The sequence below is a fragment of the Pelophylax lessonae genome, assembly GCF_965119305.1.
Source record: "Pelophylax lessonae genome assembly, chromosome: 13".
In the NCBI taxonomy this organism is placed as follows: Eukaryota; Metazoa; Chordata; class Amphibia; order Anura; family Ranidae; genus Pelophylax; species Pelophylax lessonae.
Window position 1 is genome coordinate 21,196,416 of NC_138780.1, and position 21,848 is coordinate 21,218,263.

A 21,848-nucleotide genomic window follows, 5' to 3' on the forward strand; every position below is an offset into this window, starting at 1 on the left:
AAACTCACTCATCAATGTCTTTATGGACCTTGCTTTGTGCACTGGTGCACAGTCATGTTGGAACAGGAAGGGGCCATCACCAAACTGTTCCCACAAAGTTGAGAGCATGAAATTGTCCAAAATGTCTTGGTATGCTGACACCTTAAGAGTTCCCTTCACTGGAACTAAGGGCGAAGCCCAACCCCTGAAAAACAACCCCACACCATAATCCCCCTCCTCCACCACATGATTTGGACCAGTGCACAAAGCAAGGTTCATAAAGACATGGATGAGCAAGTTTAGGGTGGAGGAACTTGACTTACCTGTCCTGACCTCAACCACATAGAACACCTTTGGGATGAATTAGAGCGGAGACTGCGAGCCAGGTCTTCTCGCCCATATTAGTGTCTGACCCTACAAATGCGCTTCTGGAAGAATGGTCAAACATTCCCATAGACACACTCCTAAAACTGGTGGACAGCCTTCCCCGAAGAGTTGAAGCTATTATAGCTGCAAAGGGTGAGCCAACTCAATATTGAACCCTACAGACTAAGACTGGGATGCCATTAAAGTTCATGTGCCTGGAGAGGCAGGCGTCACAATACTTTTGGTATGATAATGTATATATAGCACACACAGATATACACATGTGTGTTTGAGCCTTGGGGTGCACACCCTAATTCAAAAAGCCCAAGCACATGAACACTAGGTTTTTTAAAAACACATTTAAAAGAGAAGTTTGGGGTTCTTTAAAAAAAAAAAAATACTCCACCTAGGTGGGCGCAGCATTGGTTCCCCACCGCCTCTAAGACTGAGAACTGTGTGATAAAAGACCGCTATTCGCTCAGTTCTTAGTCTTCAGTGAGCAGAGAGCGGTGACTGTTAGTCAACTGCTATTTGTTCTGCCCCTCCAGTTCTCACTGGAGTGCCAGGTTGTGGAGGGGCTGGCTCAGTCTCCCAGCGGCTCGCTGAGAGTTTGAGCCAGCTGCCGATCAAAGCATCTGGGTGGATCCCAACTGTAAAGTTGGGATCTTTCCAGAACCTGGACCAGCTGACTGACATCAGACAACAGCAGGCTTTAGCCCGCTGTCGGCTGAAAACGGGTCACAGGAGTGCAGAACCCACTGCACTCCTGTGATCCATAGGAGAAGTACAGCCTAAAAAAACTTTGGCCATACTTCTACTTTGCCTAAGCAGCTCTATCGAAATTGGGTCTTTCCACCATACCAAAATGTTGGCAAAATTGTTACATTCTCTCCAAAATCAGTCTTTCCTAAACCACTCATCTCATTCCTATCCTGTCCGGTCTGCCTTTATATTAGCCTCCTGTAAATCCACATTTATCAGTAGGCTGGGTAAGGTTCTTGGCCGAGATTAACTGCTTTGACAGCAGTGGAGAAAATTGTAGTAAATGGAATAAAGGTGTTGTCTGGCAGAGGTAAGTGAATCACAAGACTGGCTCAAAGTAATTACAAATCTTTTAACAGATAAAGCAGTTCTCAGTTGCACCTTTTGCCCTTCACAGGTACATTCTAAAGAGGGTAATGGAACCATATAACCAAACTTACATGAGCTCCTTCATTCTTCTTGGTCTCTCAAGCATCCCGTACCTTCAAGTCATATACTTCCTAATATTCCTAATCATTTACACCATCACATTGTCAGGAAATCTTCTCCTCATTGTACTTGTAAGGATTGACAGCCAGCTGCACACTCCGATGTACTTCTTCCTCACCAACCTTTCATTCATTGACATCTGCTTCTCCTCCACCATTGTGCCTAAAATACTTGCGAATACCTTATCTCAGGACAAAAGTATTTCCTTCCTAGGATGTGCCTCACAGATGTATTTTTCCCTTGCTCTTGGAGCAACGGAGTGCATCATTTTAACCGTCATGGCCTACGACCGATACGTGGCCATCTGCCACCCTTTACGATACCAAATTATCATGCACAAACTAATATGCATTTCTCTGGCTGCTTTCTCGTGGACTGTGAGCTTCCTGAACTCTGTGATCCACGCAGTCTTGACCTTCCAGCTCCCGTACTGCAAGTCAAAGCTGGTCAATCACTTCTTCTGCGAGATGCTTCCACTCTTCCGACTCTCCTGCAGTGACACCTTTATTAACGAAGTTACTGTTTACGTCTCTGGTGGGATTGTTCTCTGTGCATTTCTGTTGACTCTTATCTCATATTTCAACATCATCTCCTCCATCCTGAAGATTCGCTCCAACAAAGGACGGTATAAGGCCTTCTCCACCTGTGGCTCGCATCTGGCTGTGGTTTCGCTCTACTTTGGTACCATTGCTTTTATGTACTTACGACCTCAGTCCAGCTTCTTCCCAGATCGCGATCGAGCAATTTCCTTGCTTTATACTGTGGTGACACCAATGCTGAATCCCATCATCTATAGTATCAGGAACAAAGATGTTAAAGGGACTTTGAAAAGGAGACTGCTCATGAAGAGTTAAAGAATTAATTGGTCAATATGGTGCCATATAATACAATATAAAATTGGACCTGTCAAAATAATTTTTTTTTCATCTTATGTGTATGCAAGATAAGTAAAGCGTAATATAATACTTTCAGGTAACCGCTGAGGGGGGCACACTGCCCTTTTAGGCACTGCTGTTATGTCTGCTGTTGTAAGGCCTAAGGTGGGCCACCTGAGGGCCTGCATGCTGAGACCCTGGAGCTAAAGAAAGCTAAAGAGGGGGGCTTCCGCTGAAGATCTAGTCTGGTAAGGAGACAACCAGCTGTTCTTGGGCTTTGTGTGAGTACAGACATTCTAAAGAGATCTTGGAGACCATTGTGCTTTCTGCTATCCTTCTGGTGCTATAGAGAGTCAGCTGTGGGTCTAATTAAAGGGGACACCAGCTGGTGCCCTGAAGAGCTTTGTCCATCTGATCTTCTGTTAAAGGGACTCTGCTCTTGTGACTCTAAGAAAAGTGTACAGTTAGCTGCTACTACTACTGTTACCTTAAAGCTGAAGTCTACAGTTTGCTACAAGCACAGACTTTGTTATAGCTTGCCCTGAAGAATACCTAAAGCCCCATACACACGCTACGAATTTCCGCCGACCGGTCGTCTGTTTTTTTGTGGCATGCTAGTCTGATGTGGAAAGTGAAGAGGTTTTTTTCATACAAATTTTCCCATATGACAGAATTCTACTTCAGAAGTGATGTCATGTGTTGGATTGCTTTGTATGTGTTCTTTCGTCTCTGAGCATGCCTAGTCTTGCTCTTAAGATTTTTTTCCGTCGAAATCTGTACTAATGAGACGAAAATCGGACGTTGTATTACGGACAACAAAAATTTTATAGCCTGCACATCAGGATTTTGTCAGCCGAAAAGTCGAAGTCGGCTGTCGAAAGCACCATACTAACAATTCGAAAATCAGCAGGTCGGTCGTCGGACGAATTTTCCCTTCCGAATTTCTTATCGTGTGTACGGGCCTTTAGTCTTCAAGTGTACACAGTTCAGTTTTTTTGGAGGGCTGTCGAAAGCACCATACTAACAATTCGAAAATCGGCAGATTGGTCGTCGGACGAATCTTCCCTTCCGAATTTCTTATCGTGTGTACGGGGCTTTAGTCTTCAAATGTACACAGTTCAGTTTTTTTGGAGTATCTCCCCAAAAATTAAAACAACAAAAACATCACCCCTAGAGGTCATTAAAGAAACATGGGAAAGAGCCTTGCTGTGGGGCAAAGTCTGTGGGGAAAACCTTGACAGTATTCCTGTGGCAAATAAAAATATCACATCAAGTGTAGCGCAATCTAATGTGCATAGTCCCAATAAAATAATAGAAATCCACCATCGTGCAATATTCAATCGTGTTAAACAGTCCTATAATCCAGTGACTTCACTGACCTCCACCTATGGCTAAAATGCCAGCTCACCTCCAAGCAATGGCCCCACAACAAGGCCTGAAATGCCTGTAACTATGTCCCTCTGAATCTCACTGATGGTCTTCCTCTGGATGTACTTTGACCCAAAATGGACTCCTCAGATATCCATCAATCGCGTATAACCAGAAAATAAAGAGAAACCATAGTACTCTCTATTTCAAACAATTTATTGTACTAAAACCAGGGATAAAAATACTCACATAGAAATGTGAAAATAAAACACATCATCATCTTTCCCTGCTCACTAAATAACATGGAAAATCCTGAACAGAGGCTCCCTCCACCTGTTTTTGGTAGTAAGGTATGTTTTGGTAGAAATTGCCTAGAATCAGGAAAGCGTGAGAGCACTTGAATTAGCAGAAAATAGAAATGTCCTCAAGTCATCCCCAAGCCCAGTAACTTAATGCCAGTGTCAGGTCACACGTGGCCAGGTGACAACTGCACCCTGTTGGAGGCAGGGGTGCAGCGCAAGGTAGTGAACCCGATAGCTGACTGCTTCCGGTGGACCGGAACGTGAGCCCAAGATTCCCTAGGGCGCGGAGTCTAAGACCCAGCAGGTGTTCACCAGAGCCTCTAGTGGTGAGGATGGACTTGGCTGCAGCTGGGCCAAGGTCGTGGCCCCTGGGGTCCCCTGGGTCACGCTCCATAGGGAGAGAGGGGAAGCAGCCACTCAGGACACACGGAATGGTGATGGGTAAGCCGAGGTCGGGGCAACAGACAGACGAGGGTAACCAAGGGAAAGGCCGAAGGTCAGGGTAACAGGCAAACAGGAATAGTCAGAGACAAGCCAAAGTCGGTACACACGGCAGACAGGAAGACAACTAACAAGCACTGTTGAACAGCAAAGCAGACCTGCAGTGCGCTGGTTAATATAGACTTCCTGTGATGGCCTGGGGTGGGGCCTGAACGGGAAGGAGAGATGATAAAAAGGAACCAGAAAGGGAATCTGGCCTCTAATGCAGACATGAAGGAACAGGTAAGCTGCCAAACGCTATTGCAAGTTCATGACAGCCAGGTTTGTCAAGCACACAGTTTTCACAACTTACTGACTGTAGAAAGTACATGTGGAGATGCTGTAAAAAACTGTTGAACATACATCAGCATTAACATGTAAAAAAACTTCCCTTCCTACTTCTGAATTTCCCAAAATACACTAGATTCAAAGCTTTACAGCAAGACCGATTGAACTTTACTTGGCATGATAACAGACACAGGGTAGCTGGACAATTTCTCCTATCCTCAAAATCTCAGGGGGATCCTTGGCTTTTCCAATAAAAGGAAAAATTAACAAGCATCTCACCTGCACCACTTGACCTTATGGTCAACCCTCCACCCTCTAAATAGATAGCACAAGATCAATAGCCTTAGGATTGCACCAGTTCACCCCAACTCTCTACTGTGGTCAACCTTTTCAAAAGAACATTCCCTTTGTCCCTTATGATCCTCATTAAAACTGGGTGGCTACACTGCAATTCAAAATTTAGCTTATCCTCCATGGCCTCCTCAATGACCACTTTTAACTTTACGCCATCCTTATATACTAGCGTTGAAGTATAACTAAAGGCAAAACTTTTTTTTTTTTAGTTTTGGACAGAGTGGAGACTGATTAGAAGGCTTGTCAGTTTTTATTTTGGGTTGTCCCTAGAAAAGTAATAGTGAGAAAATCTTTCAATGGGGATGCTAGTTCTGGTGACTTGGGGGTCCCCAAGGAATTCCCTTAATTTGCAGGGATTTCCTCTCACTTCCTGTTGTGATATGGGACAGTAAGTGAAGGACAATCTCGGCAATGGCACTGGCAATGGCACACCCTCCCATGCTTTATCCAAAATGAAAAAATGTCATCCACATAAGCAGTAGGACTCTTTTGTCCTTTCAGGATGACAATCTTCTTTAAATCTTCTTTAAATCTACTCTCCAAACCCTTATTTGGATACCTTCAAATTAAACATTGTTTGTTCCATCTCCAAACAATTGACCTTTTCTAAGCTCATTTAAAGAACCTTGAAGGCTCCCTCTGGAAGCACCTAGTATCAGACATTTATAGATACCCAGGGCATTTTTTTTCAGCCTGAACTTGGTGGAACTCAGTTCCACCACCTCTGGTTCAGCCCTCTGATCTCTGCTCACCATTATCACTTGTAAACACAAAAGAATGGCTTCTGTGTTTACAAGTGACAACTTGTCTCCCAACGGCTCCCACAGATCTGATCTCCTGAGCGGCTTACTACTGAGTGTAGGATGGGGACAAGGGGGATGCAGGTGCCTGGGCACAGTGTGGACGTCTACACCCCCACTGGATGATCTCCCTGCAAGTGAGAGAGTCGGAGATCATCCAGCTCAATAAAGGAATAAAAGTATGATATGTGGAAGATGGTGGAGCTTTGAAGGAGGGGAGAAGATAGGGGCAGTGGAGAATGGGGGGGTTGCATTCAGAGGTCAGAGCTGAACAGAGGGGAAAGTGAGATGTGGATGGGGGTGCAGGGGTAAGCATCTGTGGAAGAAGGCTGAACTCTGCACTCTATATGCAGCGCACCCCTGCACAGCCCCGATCTCTGCACATAGCGTGCCCCTAAACACTGCACTCTGTGTGTAAACTACCCCCAAACTCTGCACTTGGTACCCAGTGCACTCTGGTATTTTTTGCCCCCCCCCCCCCTTAAGATCCAGTCACTGTTAGTAAAATTTGACCCCACCCACTATTAAATGCGGTTTGGAGGGTGTGTGTGTGGGGGGGGGGGGGCGTTGGGGGGTCGTGGTTAGGTTCCTGCACCTATTTTCTGAGAAAAGAAGCCCTGTAGTTACCTTAAGACTATCACTACCGATCCATTCGCTAAACACAAATTTACAGTAGGTTTAAGTAGAAGGGTTCCCTGTGTTGAGTACTAGATCTAGAAAAATAAGAGGAAATTTGGTGAAATGCCAACAAACTTCTATACATACTCTACATAAACATAACCCACATATAATACTCTACCATTGGAATCACACTCCTGAATTCCTCCATGATTCATTATTAATTTATACTTCATAAAACCATAATTAAACTGTCAATTCGGTCCACTTGTTGGAGGCGCTCCACCCGTACAGGTAGACTATATCCAGTGCCGGGACGAGGTCACCTAAAGCCCAAGGCGCACATGCCAAACTGTGCCCACCCCAAGATGTATGAGCATTATGTATCAGCAAAAATCTTCCCCACCCCAAAAAAAATGAGCACTAATCTGCATGCTTACTTTCTAAGAATAAAGTCCCCCTCCTCCAAGTACAAATCTTCTACCCTTGCTGAAATCCCCCCTCCCAGCACAAATCTTTATGCCCGGCTCGCAGTCTCCACCCTAATTCATCCTAATAGTGTTCCATTGGGTTGAGGTCAGGACTCTGTGCAGGCCAGTCAAGTTCCTCCACCCCAAACTCACTCTTCCATGTCTTTATGGACCTTGCTTTGTGCACTGGTCCAAATCATTTGGTGTAGGGGGGGGGGATTATGGTGGGGGGTTGTTTTTCAGGGGTTGGGCTTGGCTCCTTAGTTCCAGTGAAGGGAACTCTTAAAGGCCTCAGCATACCAAGACATTTTAGACAATTTCATGCTCCCAACTTTGTGGGAACAGTTTGGGGATGGCCCCTTCCTGTTCCAACATGACTGCGCACCAGTGCACAAAGCAAGGTCCATAAATACATGGATGAGTGAGTTTGGGGTGGAGGAACTTAACTGGCCTGCACAGAGTCCTGACCTCAACCTGATAGAGCACCTTTGGAATGAATTAGAGCAGAGACTGCGAGCCAGGCCTTCTCACCCAACATCAGTGCCTGATCTCACAAACGCGCTTCTGTAAGAATGGTCAAACATTCCCATAGACACTCTCCTAAACCTTGTGGGCAGCCTTCCCAGAAGAGTTGAAGCTGTTATATCTGCAAAGGGTGGGCCAACTCAATATTGAACCCTACGGACTAAGACTGGGATGCCATTAAAATTCATGTGTGTGTAAAGGCAGGCGTCCCAATAATTTTGGTAATATAGTGTATATGTATGGTGAGAAGTCTGTATAAGAGTTGTATTGGTGAATAAATTAATAATTAAAGAGAAAAGAGAAATATACAAATGTGTTACAGTATTGGAGACAATGGTATATCCCAGAAAATCAATTTTTTTTTAAAAATATGCAGTGTCATAAATAGGTTTGAGCGAACACGGACTGTATTGTTTGGGATCGTACTGGACTTTTGGGTTTTCGGTACCCCGACACGGACCCGAACATTTTACTGTATATTCGGGATACAGTCCGTTGTTCGGTAGTTTTGGCGCGGTTTTAATGGCGCGGTTTCAACAGCTGCAGGGCAGCCAATCAACAAGCGTTTAACTAGTGTGCCCTTAGAAGTCATCACAGCCATGCCTACTAATGGCATGGCTGTGATTGGCCAGTGCAGCATGTGACCCAGCCTCTATATAAGCTGGAGTCACGTATCGCCGCACGTCACTCTGCTCTAACAAATGTAGGGACAGGTTCCTGCTTCTGTTGGTTTGAGGGAGAGATAGGAGATTATTGTAGGGACAGGCTGGAGATTGCTTTCAGGGAAAGAATAGGACACAGGACAGAAGAATCTTCTTTAATCAGACAGCGATCTACATCGATTTTATTGTGTGGGGGTGCAGTGCACGATCTTTTTGCCCTGACCTGAGCCCAGTGAGGAGGGAGAAATTTTTTTTTTTTTATCAGTCTCTTAGGTGGGCGGCCATGCGGTGTGCAGCGGCCATTTAATGCAAGCTCAGTGCATATGTGTCTGCTTAATCTGGATTTAAAAAAAACAAAAACATTTTTTCCTTCATATTTTACTGTGACATACAGCGTTTACACACAGTGCTGTTCTAATCTGCTATTCAAAAATCACCAATTTATGTTTTTTTATGTTATTTTAAGTTATTTCCCTATCCACATTTGTTTGCAGAGCACTTGCCATGCTCGTAACAAGATTGTGCTGCCATTTGCACCCCTCTAGCCCTTTCCATGTTTTTTTTAGAGCCATTTTAGTACTCAAAAGTTCGGGTCACCATTGACTTCAATGGGGTTCGGGATCGGGGTCAAGTTTGGGTTAAAGCAGAGTTCCAGCCATTTCACTCACCTGTCCAACGGTCCAGCGATGCGGCCGCCCCAAGCCTTGATCCTCTCCCTCTGGTCTCGGCGGCGCCGGCATCACTGCTGTGGGCACCCGGCTGTGACAGTTTGCGGCTTCACAGCCGGGTACCCACTGCGCATGCGCGAGTCGCGCTGCGCGTCTTGATTGGCTGGCAATCTTCTGGGACCTCTGACATGTCCCAGAAGATTGCAAGGAGGGAGGGGGGAGAGGAGAACTTCCGTTCAGGGCGCCGCGGCGCTCCGAGTGGAAGTGGGAGCGGGTACCTGTCAAAACTAGATACCCGCTCCCCCCCCAAAAAAATTACATGCCAAATGTGGCATGTCAGGGGGTCAGAATACCTAAAGCGGAATTCCATTTTTGGGTGGAACTCCGCTTTAAGTCTGGGTCACGAACCCGGACTTTTTTTTCAAGTTCGGCCGGAACCGCCGAACCCGGACATCCAGGTGTTCGCTCAACTCTAGTCATAAAGTGTGTGATAGATACGTTCAGATAGTTTGATCATTTCCGCTCTTGCTAATACTTGTGGCCATGAGAAGGAGAGCGCCAGTTTGTTTCCAAAACTTTTTTTTTTCGTGTTACCTATATAGATGTTAAAAACGTATGTACATTTTATGTAAATTATAAGCATTCAATTATGATATACTATATTGCCATAATTTATCATTATGTATTGTAAATTTAAAATAAATAAAAAATGGAAAATTGAAATAAAAAATTAAATAAAAAAAACTACTCTTAAATAATATTAACGTGATAAATCCTATATGTTATCGGGTGCACATATATTTGACTTTGATTACTTTAAACTGCAATCAAAATTTAATTGCATTCAATTACATATTTCACTATATTTACTATTTTTATAATATACAGAAAATATTTCTTTGGTTGTACTTAAGTGTTTCCTCATTACAAATCATTTACAATAAGTTTATGGAATACTGCAGGGACTCCAATTAGAGGTTTAATCGGAGCTTCAGGCACAGGGACCTCTAATTGCACTGGGAAAAAGATGACCTCCCGAAATCTCTACCTAGTCACTTGCCTTACTTTAAAATCCTATAAAAAGGGTAATGTTACTTTTAGATTTGTTCAGTACTGAACCTACCCATAGGGGAAGATTGTGATGAAAATTCAGATACGGAGGCTTCAGCCAAAAAAAAAATATGGAGGCTATGAAATGAGAGCTTATATGTAAGTTAGGACAAACTAAATGTCATATTTTTTATTTATTTATTTATTTTCTAAAAATATTTAAAGTGAGAGCTTATATGTAACTTAAGACATTAGTATGTCATATTTTGAAATACTAATGTAAATGTCTTATTTTTGTCATAAAAATCATTAATATATCATTATCATTATATAAATCAATATATATCATTATATAAATAATTTTTTTGTCACATATAAATGTCATTTTTTTTTTCTAAAGACATTTAAAGTCATGGAAAATGTTTTTAGAAATGAAAAAATATTTTTGTTTTCAATTTAAATTATATTCTATCTTGGGAAAGGAAGCAGTGCATTTAAATCAATGGAAATACTGTATATTCGATGTGTTGCCTAGTAGGAAGTAGAAAATCAAATAAAACTCCATTCTCCAACCCATTTAAAACATTATATTATATATGTAAGTTAGGACAAACTAAATGTCATATTTTTTATTTATTTATTTATTTATTTTCTAAAAATATTTAAAGTGAGAGCTTATATGTAACTTAAGACATTAGTATGTTATATTTTGAAATACTAATGTAAATGTCATATTTTTGTCATTAAAATCATTAATATATCATTATATAAATCATTATATATCATTATATAATTAATTTTTGTCACATTTACATTTTTAATAATTTTTTTGTCATATATATTGATATAAATCAATATATATCATTATATAAATAATTTTTTTGTCACATATAAATTTTTAATCATTTTTAATCATTTTTGCCACATATATTGATATAAATCAATATATATCATTATATAAATAATTTTTTGTCACATATAAATGTCATATTTTTTTTTCTCTAAAGACATTTAAAGTCATGGAAAATGTTTTTAGAAATAAAAAAATATTTTTGTTTTAAATTGAAATTATATTCTATCTTGGGAAAGGAAGCAGTGTATTTAAATCAATGGAAATACTGTATATTCGATGTGTTGCCTAGTAGGAAGTAGAAAATCAAATAAAACTCCATTCTCCAACCCATTTAAAACATTATATTCAGATGCTGAGACTTCAGCCAATAAAACAATATGGAGGCTATGAAATGAGAGCTTATATGTAAGTTAGGACAAACTAAATGTCATATATTTTTTTTCTAAAAACATTTAAAGTGGGAGCTTATATGTAAGTTAAGACATTAGTATGTCATATTTTGAAATACTAATGTAAATGTCTTATTTTTGTCATAAAAATCATTAATATATCATTATATAAATCATTTTTGTCACATATACATTTTTAATAATTTTTTTGTCACATATATTGATATAAATCAATATATATCATTATATAAATAATTTTTTGTCACATATAAATGTCATATTTTTTTTTCTAAAGACATTTAAAGTCATGGAAAATGTTTTTAGAAAAAAAAAATATTTTTCTTTTAAATTGAAATTATATTCTATCTTGGGAAAGGAAGCAGTGCATTTAAATCAATGGAAATACTGTATATTCTATGTGTTGCCTAGTAGGAAGTAGAAAATCAAATAAAACTCCATTCTCCAACCCATTTAAAACATAAAAAAAAAAAATAGCACTTACATGACCTCTATGTGAAAGTAATTCATGCTTCATTTTTCAGAGACTCATCACAGGGCTCCCTTCCAAAATTCCTGCAGCATTAGGTGTCAGAGTAGCCCTAACATGTTTTCCCACACATATAGGAACGCCCTGCCGGACATTTCTTACAGCCAGTGCTGGGACAAAGTACTTTAACCACTTCTAGACCGGAAGGATTTACCCCCTTAATGACCGGGCCATTTCTTGCGATACGGCGCTGCATTACTTTAACTGACAACTGCGCTGTCGTGTGACGCTGCACCCTAATAAAATTTATGTCCTTTTTTTCCCCACAATTTTTTTTTTTTTGTGGATCACCTCCGCGATCTTTTATATCATTTTTTTCCAAAATTTATTTTTTGCCCTATAAACAAAAAAAGAGCAACAATTATGAAATATATATATATATATATATATTTTTTTTTTTTTTTTTTTTTTTTTTTTTTTACTATATAACATTCCCAATAAAAAAAAATTAAAAAATCTAATTTTTTCATAATTTTAGGCAAATTTGTACATATTTTTGGTAAATCAAGTATATATTGATTGGTTTGCGCATAAGTTATCACATCTAAAAACTAGGGGAAAGATTTATGTCATTTTTACTTTTTTTTTTTTTTTTAACTAGTAATGGCGGCGATCAGCGATTTTTAGTGGGACTGCGACATTGCGGCGGACAGATCGTGATTGGTTTGCGCATAAGTTATCACATCTAAAAACTAGGGGAAGGATTTATGTCATTTTTACTTTTTTTTTTTTTTTTTTACTAGTAATGGCGGCGATCAGCGATTTTTAGTGGGACTGCGACATTGCGGCGGACAGATCGTGATTGGTTTGCGCATAAGTTATCACATCTAAAAACTAGGGGAAAGATTTATGTCATTTTTACTTTTTTTTTTTTTTTTTACTAGTAATGGCGGCGATCAGCGATTTTTAGTAGGACTGCAACATTGCGGCGGACAGATCGTGATTGGTTTGCGCATAAGTTATCACATCTAAAAACTAGGGGAAAGATTTATGTCATTTTTACTTTTTTTTTTTTTTTTTTACTAGTAATGGAGGCGATCAGCGATTTTTAGTGGGACTGCGACATTGCGGCGGACAGATCGGAAACGTAATCAAAAGGAATGAAAGCAGCGCAATTAAATATCCAAAAACACTAATAAACTCCTACTCAAATTCATTTTAAAAAACTTAGTTTGGCGCAGCATTATTTATGTTTTTTTTTTTTTTTTTAGATCGGACACTTAACTGACATTTTTGACACTTTTTGGGGGGACCAGTGACATTACTACAGTAATCAGTGCTAAAAATATGCACTGTTACTGTAATAATGACACTGGCAGGGAAGGGGTTAACACTGGGGGGTGTTAAATGTGAGCCTAGGGGAGTGATTCTAACTGTGGGGGGGGGGGGGGGCTGGGCTTGTGAAATGATCACAGAGACCTGTGTTCCTATATAGAAGGTTCACATGAGCTCTGTGATTATTCCAGGGAGAAGAACGGTCAGCTGTGTTTTCAACAGCCGACCGTCCTTCTCTCTCAGTGTCAGTGACAATCGGAGTCGCCTGCCCCGTGCATCGGAGTCCCTGCTGCCGAGTGGGGACGGGAGCTCGCCGGCGGCGGCGCTCGCTCTCCCCTTAGCTGCAGGCGCACGGACTGACGTCGGTTTGCCCAAAAAATAGCTACGGCGGCTGGTTGGCAACTGGTTAAAAGTGCATTTCCACCTTTGCAGCCACATTGAGATAACGCCTTTACTTTATATTTGTTACATTTGCCTATTCACACAACATATTTAAAATTTTATATTATTTTATTTTATTTTTTTATTTAATTAAATTTTATTTTTAAATTAATATTTAATAAATATTTAATATTTATTTATTTTTTTATTTAATTTAATTTATTTTTAAATTAATATTTAATAAATATTTAATATTTATTTATTTTTTTATTTAAAAATTGCTTTTGAAGTGCTTTTTCTTGCCAAAGTTTAGGTATGGCAATTTTTACATATTGGTCCAGCTCCAGCCCAGTACAGGAAGGGTTAATTTCGGTAAGCATTAATACCACAGGCCCCTCCTTAACATTAGTATATAGAAGGAAGCTAGAAAACTAGGATAACCCCAGAGAACTGCTTCTGTTTTTTGCACAAGCGGAAAAAAAAAAAAAAAAAATCACGGTTTAGGCACGTGATATTTTAAGAACGTACACAATAACAATGAGGGGAAAGCTACGCTTGCCATGCGATTTTGCAAGCTTGGGAATTTAGACAATTTGTAACGTTGTCTCAGAGGGAGATGATCCTGTGACTAAAGGCACACTAAGAATATTTTCAAAGTTTTACAAATATTTCTGACTTCTTTTCACCGAAATCCCTCTGCTGCAGTGTTGGCGTGTGAAAAAAAAACAAAAAAAAACATTGCAATAAAACAACAACAAAAAAAATATATTTAAGTGCTAAATTTCGCAAAATAGAAAAAATAATGCATTTATTACCGTATATACTCGAGTATAAGCCGACCCGAATATAAGCCGAGACCCCTACTTTTGCCACAAAAAAGTGGGAAAACTTATTGACTCGAGTATAAGCCTAGGGTGGGAAATGCTGCAGCTACTGGACCCAACTGGACCACCCCGAGACACAAAATAGGGGCTGCGGGCATGGTACAGGAGATGGCGCAGGTCATAGTACAGGCATTGCACAGGTCATGGTAAGGGCATGGCACAGGTCAGGGCACAGGTGATGGTACAGGCATGGCACAGGTGAAGGTATAGGCATGGCACAGGTCATGGTACATGCATGTTACAGGTCATGGTACAGGCATGGCACAGGTCACAGTACAGGCATGGCACAGGTCACGGTACAGGCATGGCACAGGTCACGGTACAGGCATGGCACAGGTCATGGTACAGGCATGGCACAGGTGATGGTATAGGCATAGTACAGGTGATGGTATAGGCATGGCACAGTAAGTACAGGCATGGCACAGTATGTACAGGCATGGCACAGTATGTATAGGCATGGCACAGTAGGTATAGGCATGGCACAGTAATTACAGGCATGGCACAGTATGTACAGGCATGGCACAGTATGTATAGGCATGGCACAGTAGGTATATGCATGGCACAGTAGGTATAGGCATGGCACAGTAATTACAGGCATGGCACAGTATGTACAGGCATGACACAGTATGTATAGGCATGGCACAGTATGTATAGGCATGGCACAGTAGGTATAGGCATGGCACAGTAATTACAGGCATGGCACAGGAGATGCAGTGCTGCGGGCATGGTACAGGAGAATGTCCTGTACCATGCCCGCAGCACTGCATGAGGAAATACAGGGGCTGCGGAGGCATCTCACTTACCTGTCGGTGAGGCGCCGTCTTCGATTTAAAAATCGCGCCACCCGGCGCCGCCATACGTCACCGCAAATGCGCCACCGATGATCGGGAAAAGCCGAACACATTCGGCTATTTCCGGGCATGCGGCACATGCGCAGTGACACGTCGGCGCCGAGCGGCGCCATTTTTAAAAAGACACTCCAGTCAGTGACTCGAGTATAAGCCGAGGGGTGCATTTTCAGCATGAAAAAACATGCTGAAAAACTCGGCTTATACTCGAGTATATACGGTAACTACTTTAAGACCGGAAGGATTTGCCGCCTTCCTGACCAGGCCCTATTTTGCGATTCGGCACTGCGTTGCTTTAACAGACAATTGCGCGGTCGTGCGACGCTGTACCTGAATAAAATTGATGTCCTTTTTTTCCCACAAACAGAGCTTTCCTTTGGTTGTATTTGATCACCTGTGCGATTTTTATTTTTTGCGTTATAAACAAAAAATGCGACAATTCTGAAAAAAAAAAATTTTCACATTCTTTTATATGAAATTCCCAAAAAAAAATATTTAAAAATCAAAATCTTTTAACATTTTAGGCCAAATTGTTTTCTGCTACATATTTTTGGTAAAAAAAAAAATCGCAATAAGCGTATTTTGATTGGTTTGCGCAAAAGTTATCGCGTCTACTAGCTACGGGAAAGATTTATGTCATTTTTATTGTTTTTGTTTTTTTAACTAGTAATGGCGGCGATCTGCGATTTTTAGTGGGACTGCGACATTGCGGCGGACAGATTGGACCCCCTTACTGACATTTTTTACACTTTTGGGGGGACCAGTGACATCACTACAGTAATCAGTGCTAAAAATATGCACTGTTACTGTACTAATGACAATGGCAGGGAAGGGGTTAACTTTTATTGGTGATCAAGGGGTTAAATGTATGTTTTTATTGTTTGTTTTTTTTCACTAGTAATGGCAGTGATCTGCGATTTTTAGGGGGACTGTGACATTGCGGACAGATTAGACCCCTAACTGACATTTTTAACACTTTTGGGGGGACCAGTGACATTACTACAGTAATCAGTGCTAAAAATATGCACTGTTACTGTAATAATGACACTGGCAGGGAAGGGGTTAACCTAGAGGGTGATCAAGGGGTTAAATGTGAGCCTAGGGGAGTGTTTCTAACTGTATGGGGGAGTGGCTTGTGAAATGATCATAGAGACCTGTGTTCCTATATAGAAGGATCACAGGAGCTCTATGATCATTCCAGGGAGAAGAACGGTCAGTTGTGTTTACAACAGCTGCCCGTCCTTCTCTCTCAGCGGGGAACGATCGCGGGTGTCAGGCAGCAATCGGAGCCGCCTGCCCCGTGCATCAGAGTCCCGCTGCCCGAGTGGGGGCGGGAGCGTGGCGGCGCACACTCGCCCCCTAGCTGCAGGTGCGCGACCGACGTATACCTATGTCCGTTTGCGCAGAAGGGGCTGCCTGCCACAGTATAACTGCGGCGGGCGGTCCTTAAGTGGTTAAATACGTTTTGTTTTTAAGGGAATTGATAATACATGGGGTATTTAATTTATACGTTATATACAAGAATACCAGTTCCCTCTCCTCCAGGTTGATCATCCAAGTCATCCTGTTCTTCAGTTCTTCATAGATCTAAAGACACTGGAATCACCAGGCACTGGGTTACAGCGCTCCTTATGTAAGCAATTGTATACATTAAAACTATGGTGGTATAGTGGTATGGTGGTATGGTGTGGTGGTAAAAGCACTTTATTTGCAACGGTGAGCACTATATGTATGCTTTATTTTTATGACATCCTGGAGTGACAAGCCTGGAGGGACGCTTTGGTTGCTCTCGATCTGTCCTCTTTTGTTGATACATCTGGCCTGACTGGTGGTGATCTGTGCTGGAGGGTTGTACATCGTCTGCCTTGGAGGTGATCAGCATGATAAGACCAGGGGAGGACTGGGCAAGAGGGGGAAATTGGCCCCTGGGCCACTCTGATGCCCCATAAAAAGGCTGCACCACTTCTGCCACAGACATGCCTAAAGGATTCCTGGTGAAGAGAAGAAAAAAGTCTCTGCTGCTGACCTACTGAGTGCGTTTTGAAGACCAGAGCAGAGCACACGCCTCTCCCCCAGCATGGATGGTGTAACTGTGCCTGGCCAGAAGCCGGTTCCATGCCCCACTGGAGACCCTCCTCCCCTGGCCAGCCCCAATCGAGCTGTCCCAGCTCTCCCTAACCACCCCCTACTGGCCAGGTCGGTAACCCACATTCGGCTGATGAGTAGAGAGTACCTGGAGTGGAGCTTCAGCCTGGGAGAGGAGGAGGCCAGGAAGAGGGAGAGTGGGAGGGGGCCGAGTCCCTGCACCAAGCGCCTCTGGTTTGTGCTTGCCCCCTGGGCCGAAAGTTACCAGTCATCCCCTGGATTAGACCCATCTGTTAACTCGGGGGTCGCTCTTTGAGGTGAGAGGCTTGCAATACTGGTGGATGAATTCTAGCATTTGATCATCCACGTGTGCCAACTTTGAGCACTCTTGCCCCTTTATGGGACTCTCTATACTTTTATTTATGCTATTTGATTTATATTGTAATAGTCTAGAGCAGGCATGTCCAACCTGCGGCCCGGGGGCTGCATGCGGCCCCTGACTTTTTTTTTTTTTTTTGCTGGGGAGGAAGGAAGTCAAGTCGGGGGCATGGCCACAGAGGCAGCCTTAGAGGGGATCATCCACTAGTTGTGTTAAATTAGTGCTGGGGGGGTGGGCGCGACAGCATGGGAATGGCGCGGCGGCGTTTTATTACTTATATACCTTAACTATAGTATATATTTTATATGCGGCCCAAGATAATTTCTCTACACTCAATGTGGCCCAGAGAAGCCAAAAGGTTGGACACCCATGGTCTAGAGCACTGCACTGACTCAGTAGGAAACCTCTGAATTCACATGTTTTTTATTTGCAGGGTTTTCTTTTTGACAGAACTGATTTTTCAGTGGCACTAAATTTGATGACCACTAAAATGCCAAGTCAAACAGAAGCAGGCTTGATTACTTGCATCCTGCATTCTCTTCATCTCATGCAGAGGAGGAAGGGACAGGAAAACGGTTTTCCCCTTCATGTAATTAGCAAGCTCAATATCCAAAAAGAGAAACACAGGATTCCCGTAGGTCTTGGGAATGTGACAAGCTAGTATCTCCTCCGAGAGGAAGAGAAAGTTCCCAATACAGTCATGCGACTGGGGGATATTTAGGGGTTTTTTTGGAAGCACTCATAAAAATACATTTAAAACCAAATTCTAGGAACAAATTAAAGTAAATATATTTACAGTAAAAATAAATATATATACAGAAAAAAACTGTTAAAACTTAAAAGATTAAAGAAAAAACAGTGCTTTTTAGTCAAGCAATAAGCATTGCAAAGATATTAACCTTCATTACAAGGGGTAACTATGCTCCCGCTGTATTCAGTCACAGCGGGAGTCGGGCCAGGGGAGGAGCAGCAGCGATCGCCGCTGCTCTTCCCCGATCGTCGGGGAATCGAGTGTGGAGATCCGCCTGCTTGTGTAAACACAAGCGGTCAGATCTCCTAAGTGACAGGCAGTGACAGATTGCAGGGTTCAGCATAGTTGAACCCTCGATCTGTCCTTGTGTCACACAGTCACCTCCCCCCCCCCACACGTTAGTAAGCACCAGGCATACATTAACCCCTCCCTCTCCAATAAAATTAACCCCTTCCCTGCCAGTGTCATTTTTACAGTAACAGTGCATATATACTGTATAGCACTGATTACTGCACCAGCACTGATTACTGCTTTTTGGTCACAGGAGTGCAGATCTACAGTCAGTGCATTCCCGTGACCCATATGAGAAGTATGGTCAAAAGAGCTTTGACCTTACTCCTCCCTTAAGTATGTAAGTGACAGCTCTGGCTGCTATAATCACCTAACATGTGGTGCTGTTCCCTGCAGACTCACTGCTCTGACTTCTAGCCTTGAATTGAAAGGACACTAACACCTGATATTTGGTGCTGTCCCCCACAGAATTAGTTCTTCTGGCTCCTGGCCACTGCTCTTTGCTGGTTGTCATTCAACCCAGAAGAGGAACGGTAGATAGAAACCAGGAGAGTGATTCTGTGGGGAAAAGCACCTGATGTTAGGTGATTATGTCCTTTAACCACTTTAGCACTGGAGGATTTTGCTGTCTTACGTCTGGGCCACTTTTTGCGATTCGGCACTGTGCGACTTTAACTGACGGTCGTGCGATGCCGTACCCAAACAAAATTTACGTCCTTTTTTTCACCACAAACAGAGCTTTCTTTTGGTGGTATTTGATCACCTGTGCGATTATTACTTTTTGCGCTATAAACAAAAAAAGAGCGTTTATTTTGAAAAAATAATATTTTTAACATTTTTTTATATGAAATTCCCCCCCCCCCCCCCAAAAAAAATTTAAAAATCAAATTTTTTAAAAATTTGTGGCCAATTTGTTTTATGCTACCTATGTTTGGTAAAAAAAAATCACAATAAGCGTATTTTGATTGGTTTGCGCAAAAGTTAACTAAGGGAAAGATTTCTGTCATTTTTGGTGTTTTTTTTTTTTTAACGCGTAATGGCGGCGATCTGCAAATTTTTTTGCGGGACTGCGACATTGCGGCGGACAGATCGGACCCTTGACTGACATTTTTGACACTTTTGGGGATAGCAGTGACATTACTACAGTAATCAGTGCTATACATATGCACTGTTACTGTAAAAATGACACTGGCAGGGAAGGGGTTCATTTTATTGGAGAGGGAGGGGTTAATGTATGCCTGGTGCTTAATAACGTGTGTGGGGGGAGGTGACTGAGTGACACAGGGACAGATCGCAGGTTCAGCTATGCTGAACCCTGCAATCTGTCACTGTCTGTCACTTAGGACAGTGGTCCTCAACTCCGGTCCTCAGGGCCCACTAACTCACCTTGGTGAGATGCAGACTAGAGTACTGCAATCACTGAGCAGCAAATTATATCACCTGGGATGTATTTCAGTTATCTTGCAAACCTGGCCTGTTAGTGGGCCCTGAGGACCAGGGTTGAGGACCACTGACTTAGGAGATCCGCCGGCTTTGTTTACACAAGCGGGCGGATCTCCAGACTCGATTCCCCGACGATCGGGGAAGAGCAGCGGCGATCGCCGCCGCTCCTCCCCTGGCCCGACTCCCGCTGTGACTGAATACAGTGGGAGCGAGCCTCCGGTGGCGCGCGAGCGCCGCCCACAAGGGGAGGAGTCCAGCGACGTAGGTCTACGTCGCTGGATGGGAACTAACCACTTTGCCGTAGTAGAGCTCGAGCAAGTGGCGGTCGGCAAGTGGTTAAAGGAATTACAAATCTTTTAACAGATAAAGCAGTTCTCAGTTGCATCTTTTGCCCTTCACAGGTACATTTTAAAGATGGTGATGGAACCAAATAACCAAACTTACATGAGCTCCTTCGTCCTTCTTGGTCTATCAAGCATCCCGTACCTTCAAGTCATATACTTCCTAATATTCCTAATCATTTACACCATCACATTGTCAGGAAATGTTCTCCTCATTGTACTTGTAAGGATTGACAGCCAGCTGCACACTCCGATGTACTTCTTCCTCACCAACCTTTCATTCATTGACATCTGCTTCTCCTCCACCATTGTGCCTAAAATACTTGTGAATACCTTATCTCAGGACAAAAGTATTTCCTTCCTAGGATGTGCCTCACAGATGTATTTTTCCCTGGCTCTTGGAGCAACGGAGTGCATCATTTTAGCCGTCATGGCCTACGACCGATACGTGGCCATCTGCCACCCTTTACGATATCAAATTATCATGCACAAACGAATATGCATTTCTCTGGCTGCTTTCTCATGGACTTTGAGCTTCCTGAACTCTGTGATCCATGCAGTCTTGACCTTCCAGCTCCCGTACTGCAAGTCAAAGCTGGTCAATCACTTCTTCTGCGAGATGCCTCCACTCTTCCGACTCTCCTGTAGGGACACCTTTTTCAACGAAGTTGCTGTGTACATCTCCGGTGGGATCATTGCTCTTTGTTCATTTCTGTTGACTCTTATCTCATATTTCAACATCATCTCCTCCATCCTGAAGATTCGCTCCAACAAAGGACGGTATAAGGCCTTCTCCACCTGTGGCTCGCATCTGGCTGTGGTTTCGCTCTACTTTGGTACCATTGCTTTTATGTACTTACGACCTCAGTCCAGCTACTCCCCAGATCGCGATCGAGCAATTTCCTTGCTTTATACTGTGGTGACACCAATGCTGAATCCCATCATCTATAGTATCAGGAACAAAGATGTTAAAGGGACTTTGAAAAGGAGACTGGCCATGAAGAGTTATAAATAAATTGGTCAATGTGGTGCCATATAACACAATATAAAATTGGACCTGTCAAAAGATCTGAAATCCTGCACTTCTCTATTGGCACTTTTCCACTGCAAGTACCGGCTCGGCTCTACTCGGCCCTGCTTGGCCCAGCTTGGCCTGGTTTGCTTTTCCACTGCTGGTACCACATGGTACGGTGTTGGAACGGTTCGGTGCGGTTTGGTATGGTTTGCTTTTCCACTGCTGGTACCACATGGTACGGTGTTGGAACGGTTCGGTACGGTTTGGTATGGTTTGCTTTTCCACTGCTGGTACAACATGGTACGGTGTT

The 21,848-nt window shown here is 42.5% G+C and overlaps 2 protein-coding genes across 2 annotated transcripts in view; both read left to right on the plus strand.

Moving 5' to 3' along the window:
- LOC309569120 (uncharacterized protein) overlaps positions 1-2,450 on the plus strand; it is a gene marked incomplete at both ends in the record, with an annotated part of 53,652 nt that extends 51,202 nt beyond the window's left edge. Inside the window, 1 exon segment of the mRNA XM_082274882.1 lies at positions 1,505-2,450. Within this exon segment, the coding sequence (XP_082131008.1) occupies positions 1,505-2,450 (946 nt within the window).
- An 18,152-nt stretch (positions 2,451-20,602) lies between these two features.
- On the plus strand, positions 20,603-21,538 carry LOC309569298 (olfactory receptor 5V1-like; the record flags this gene model as incomplete). Its single annotated transcript, XM_082275081.1, has 1 exon — positions 20,603-21,538. The coding sequence occupies one exon, from the start codon at positions 20,603-20,605 to the stop codon at positions 21,536-21,538; it is 936 nt and encodes a 311-aa protein (XP_082131207.1).
- Between the last annotated feature and the right edge of the window lie 310 nt (positions 21,539-21,848).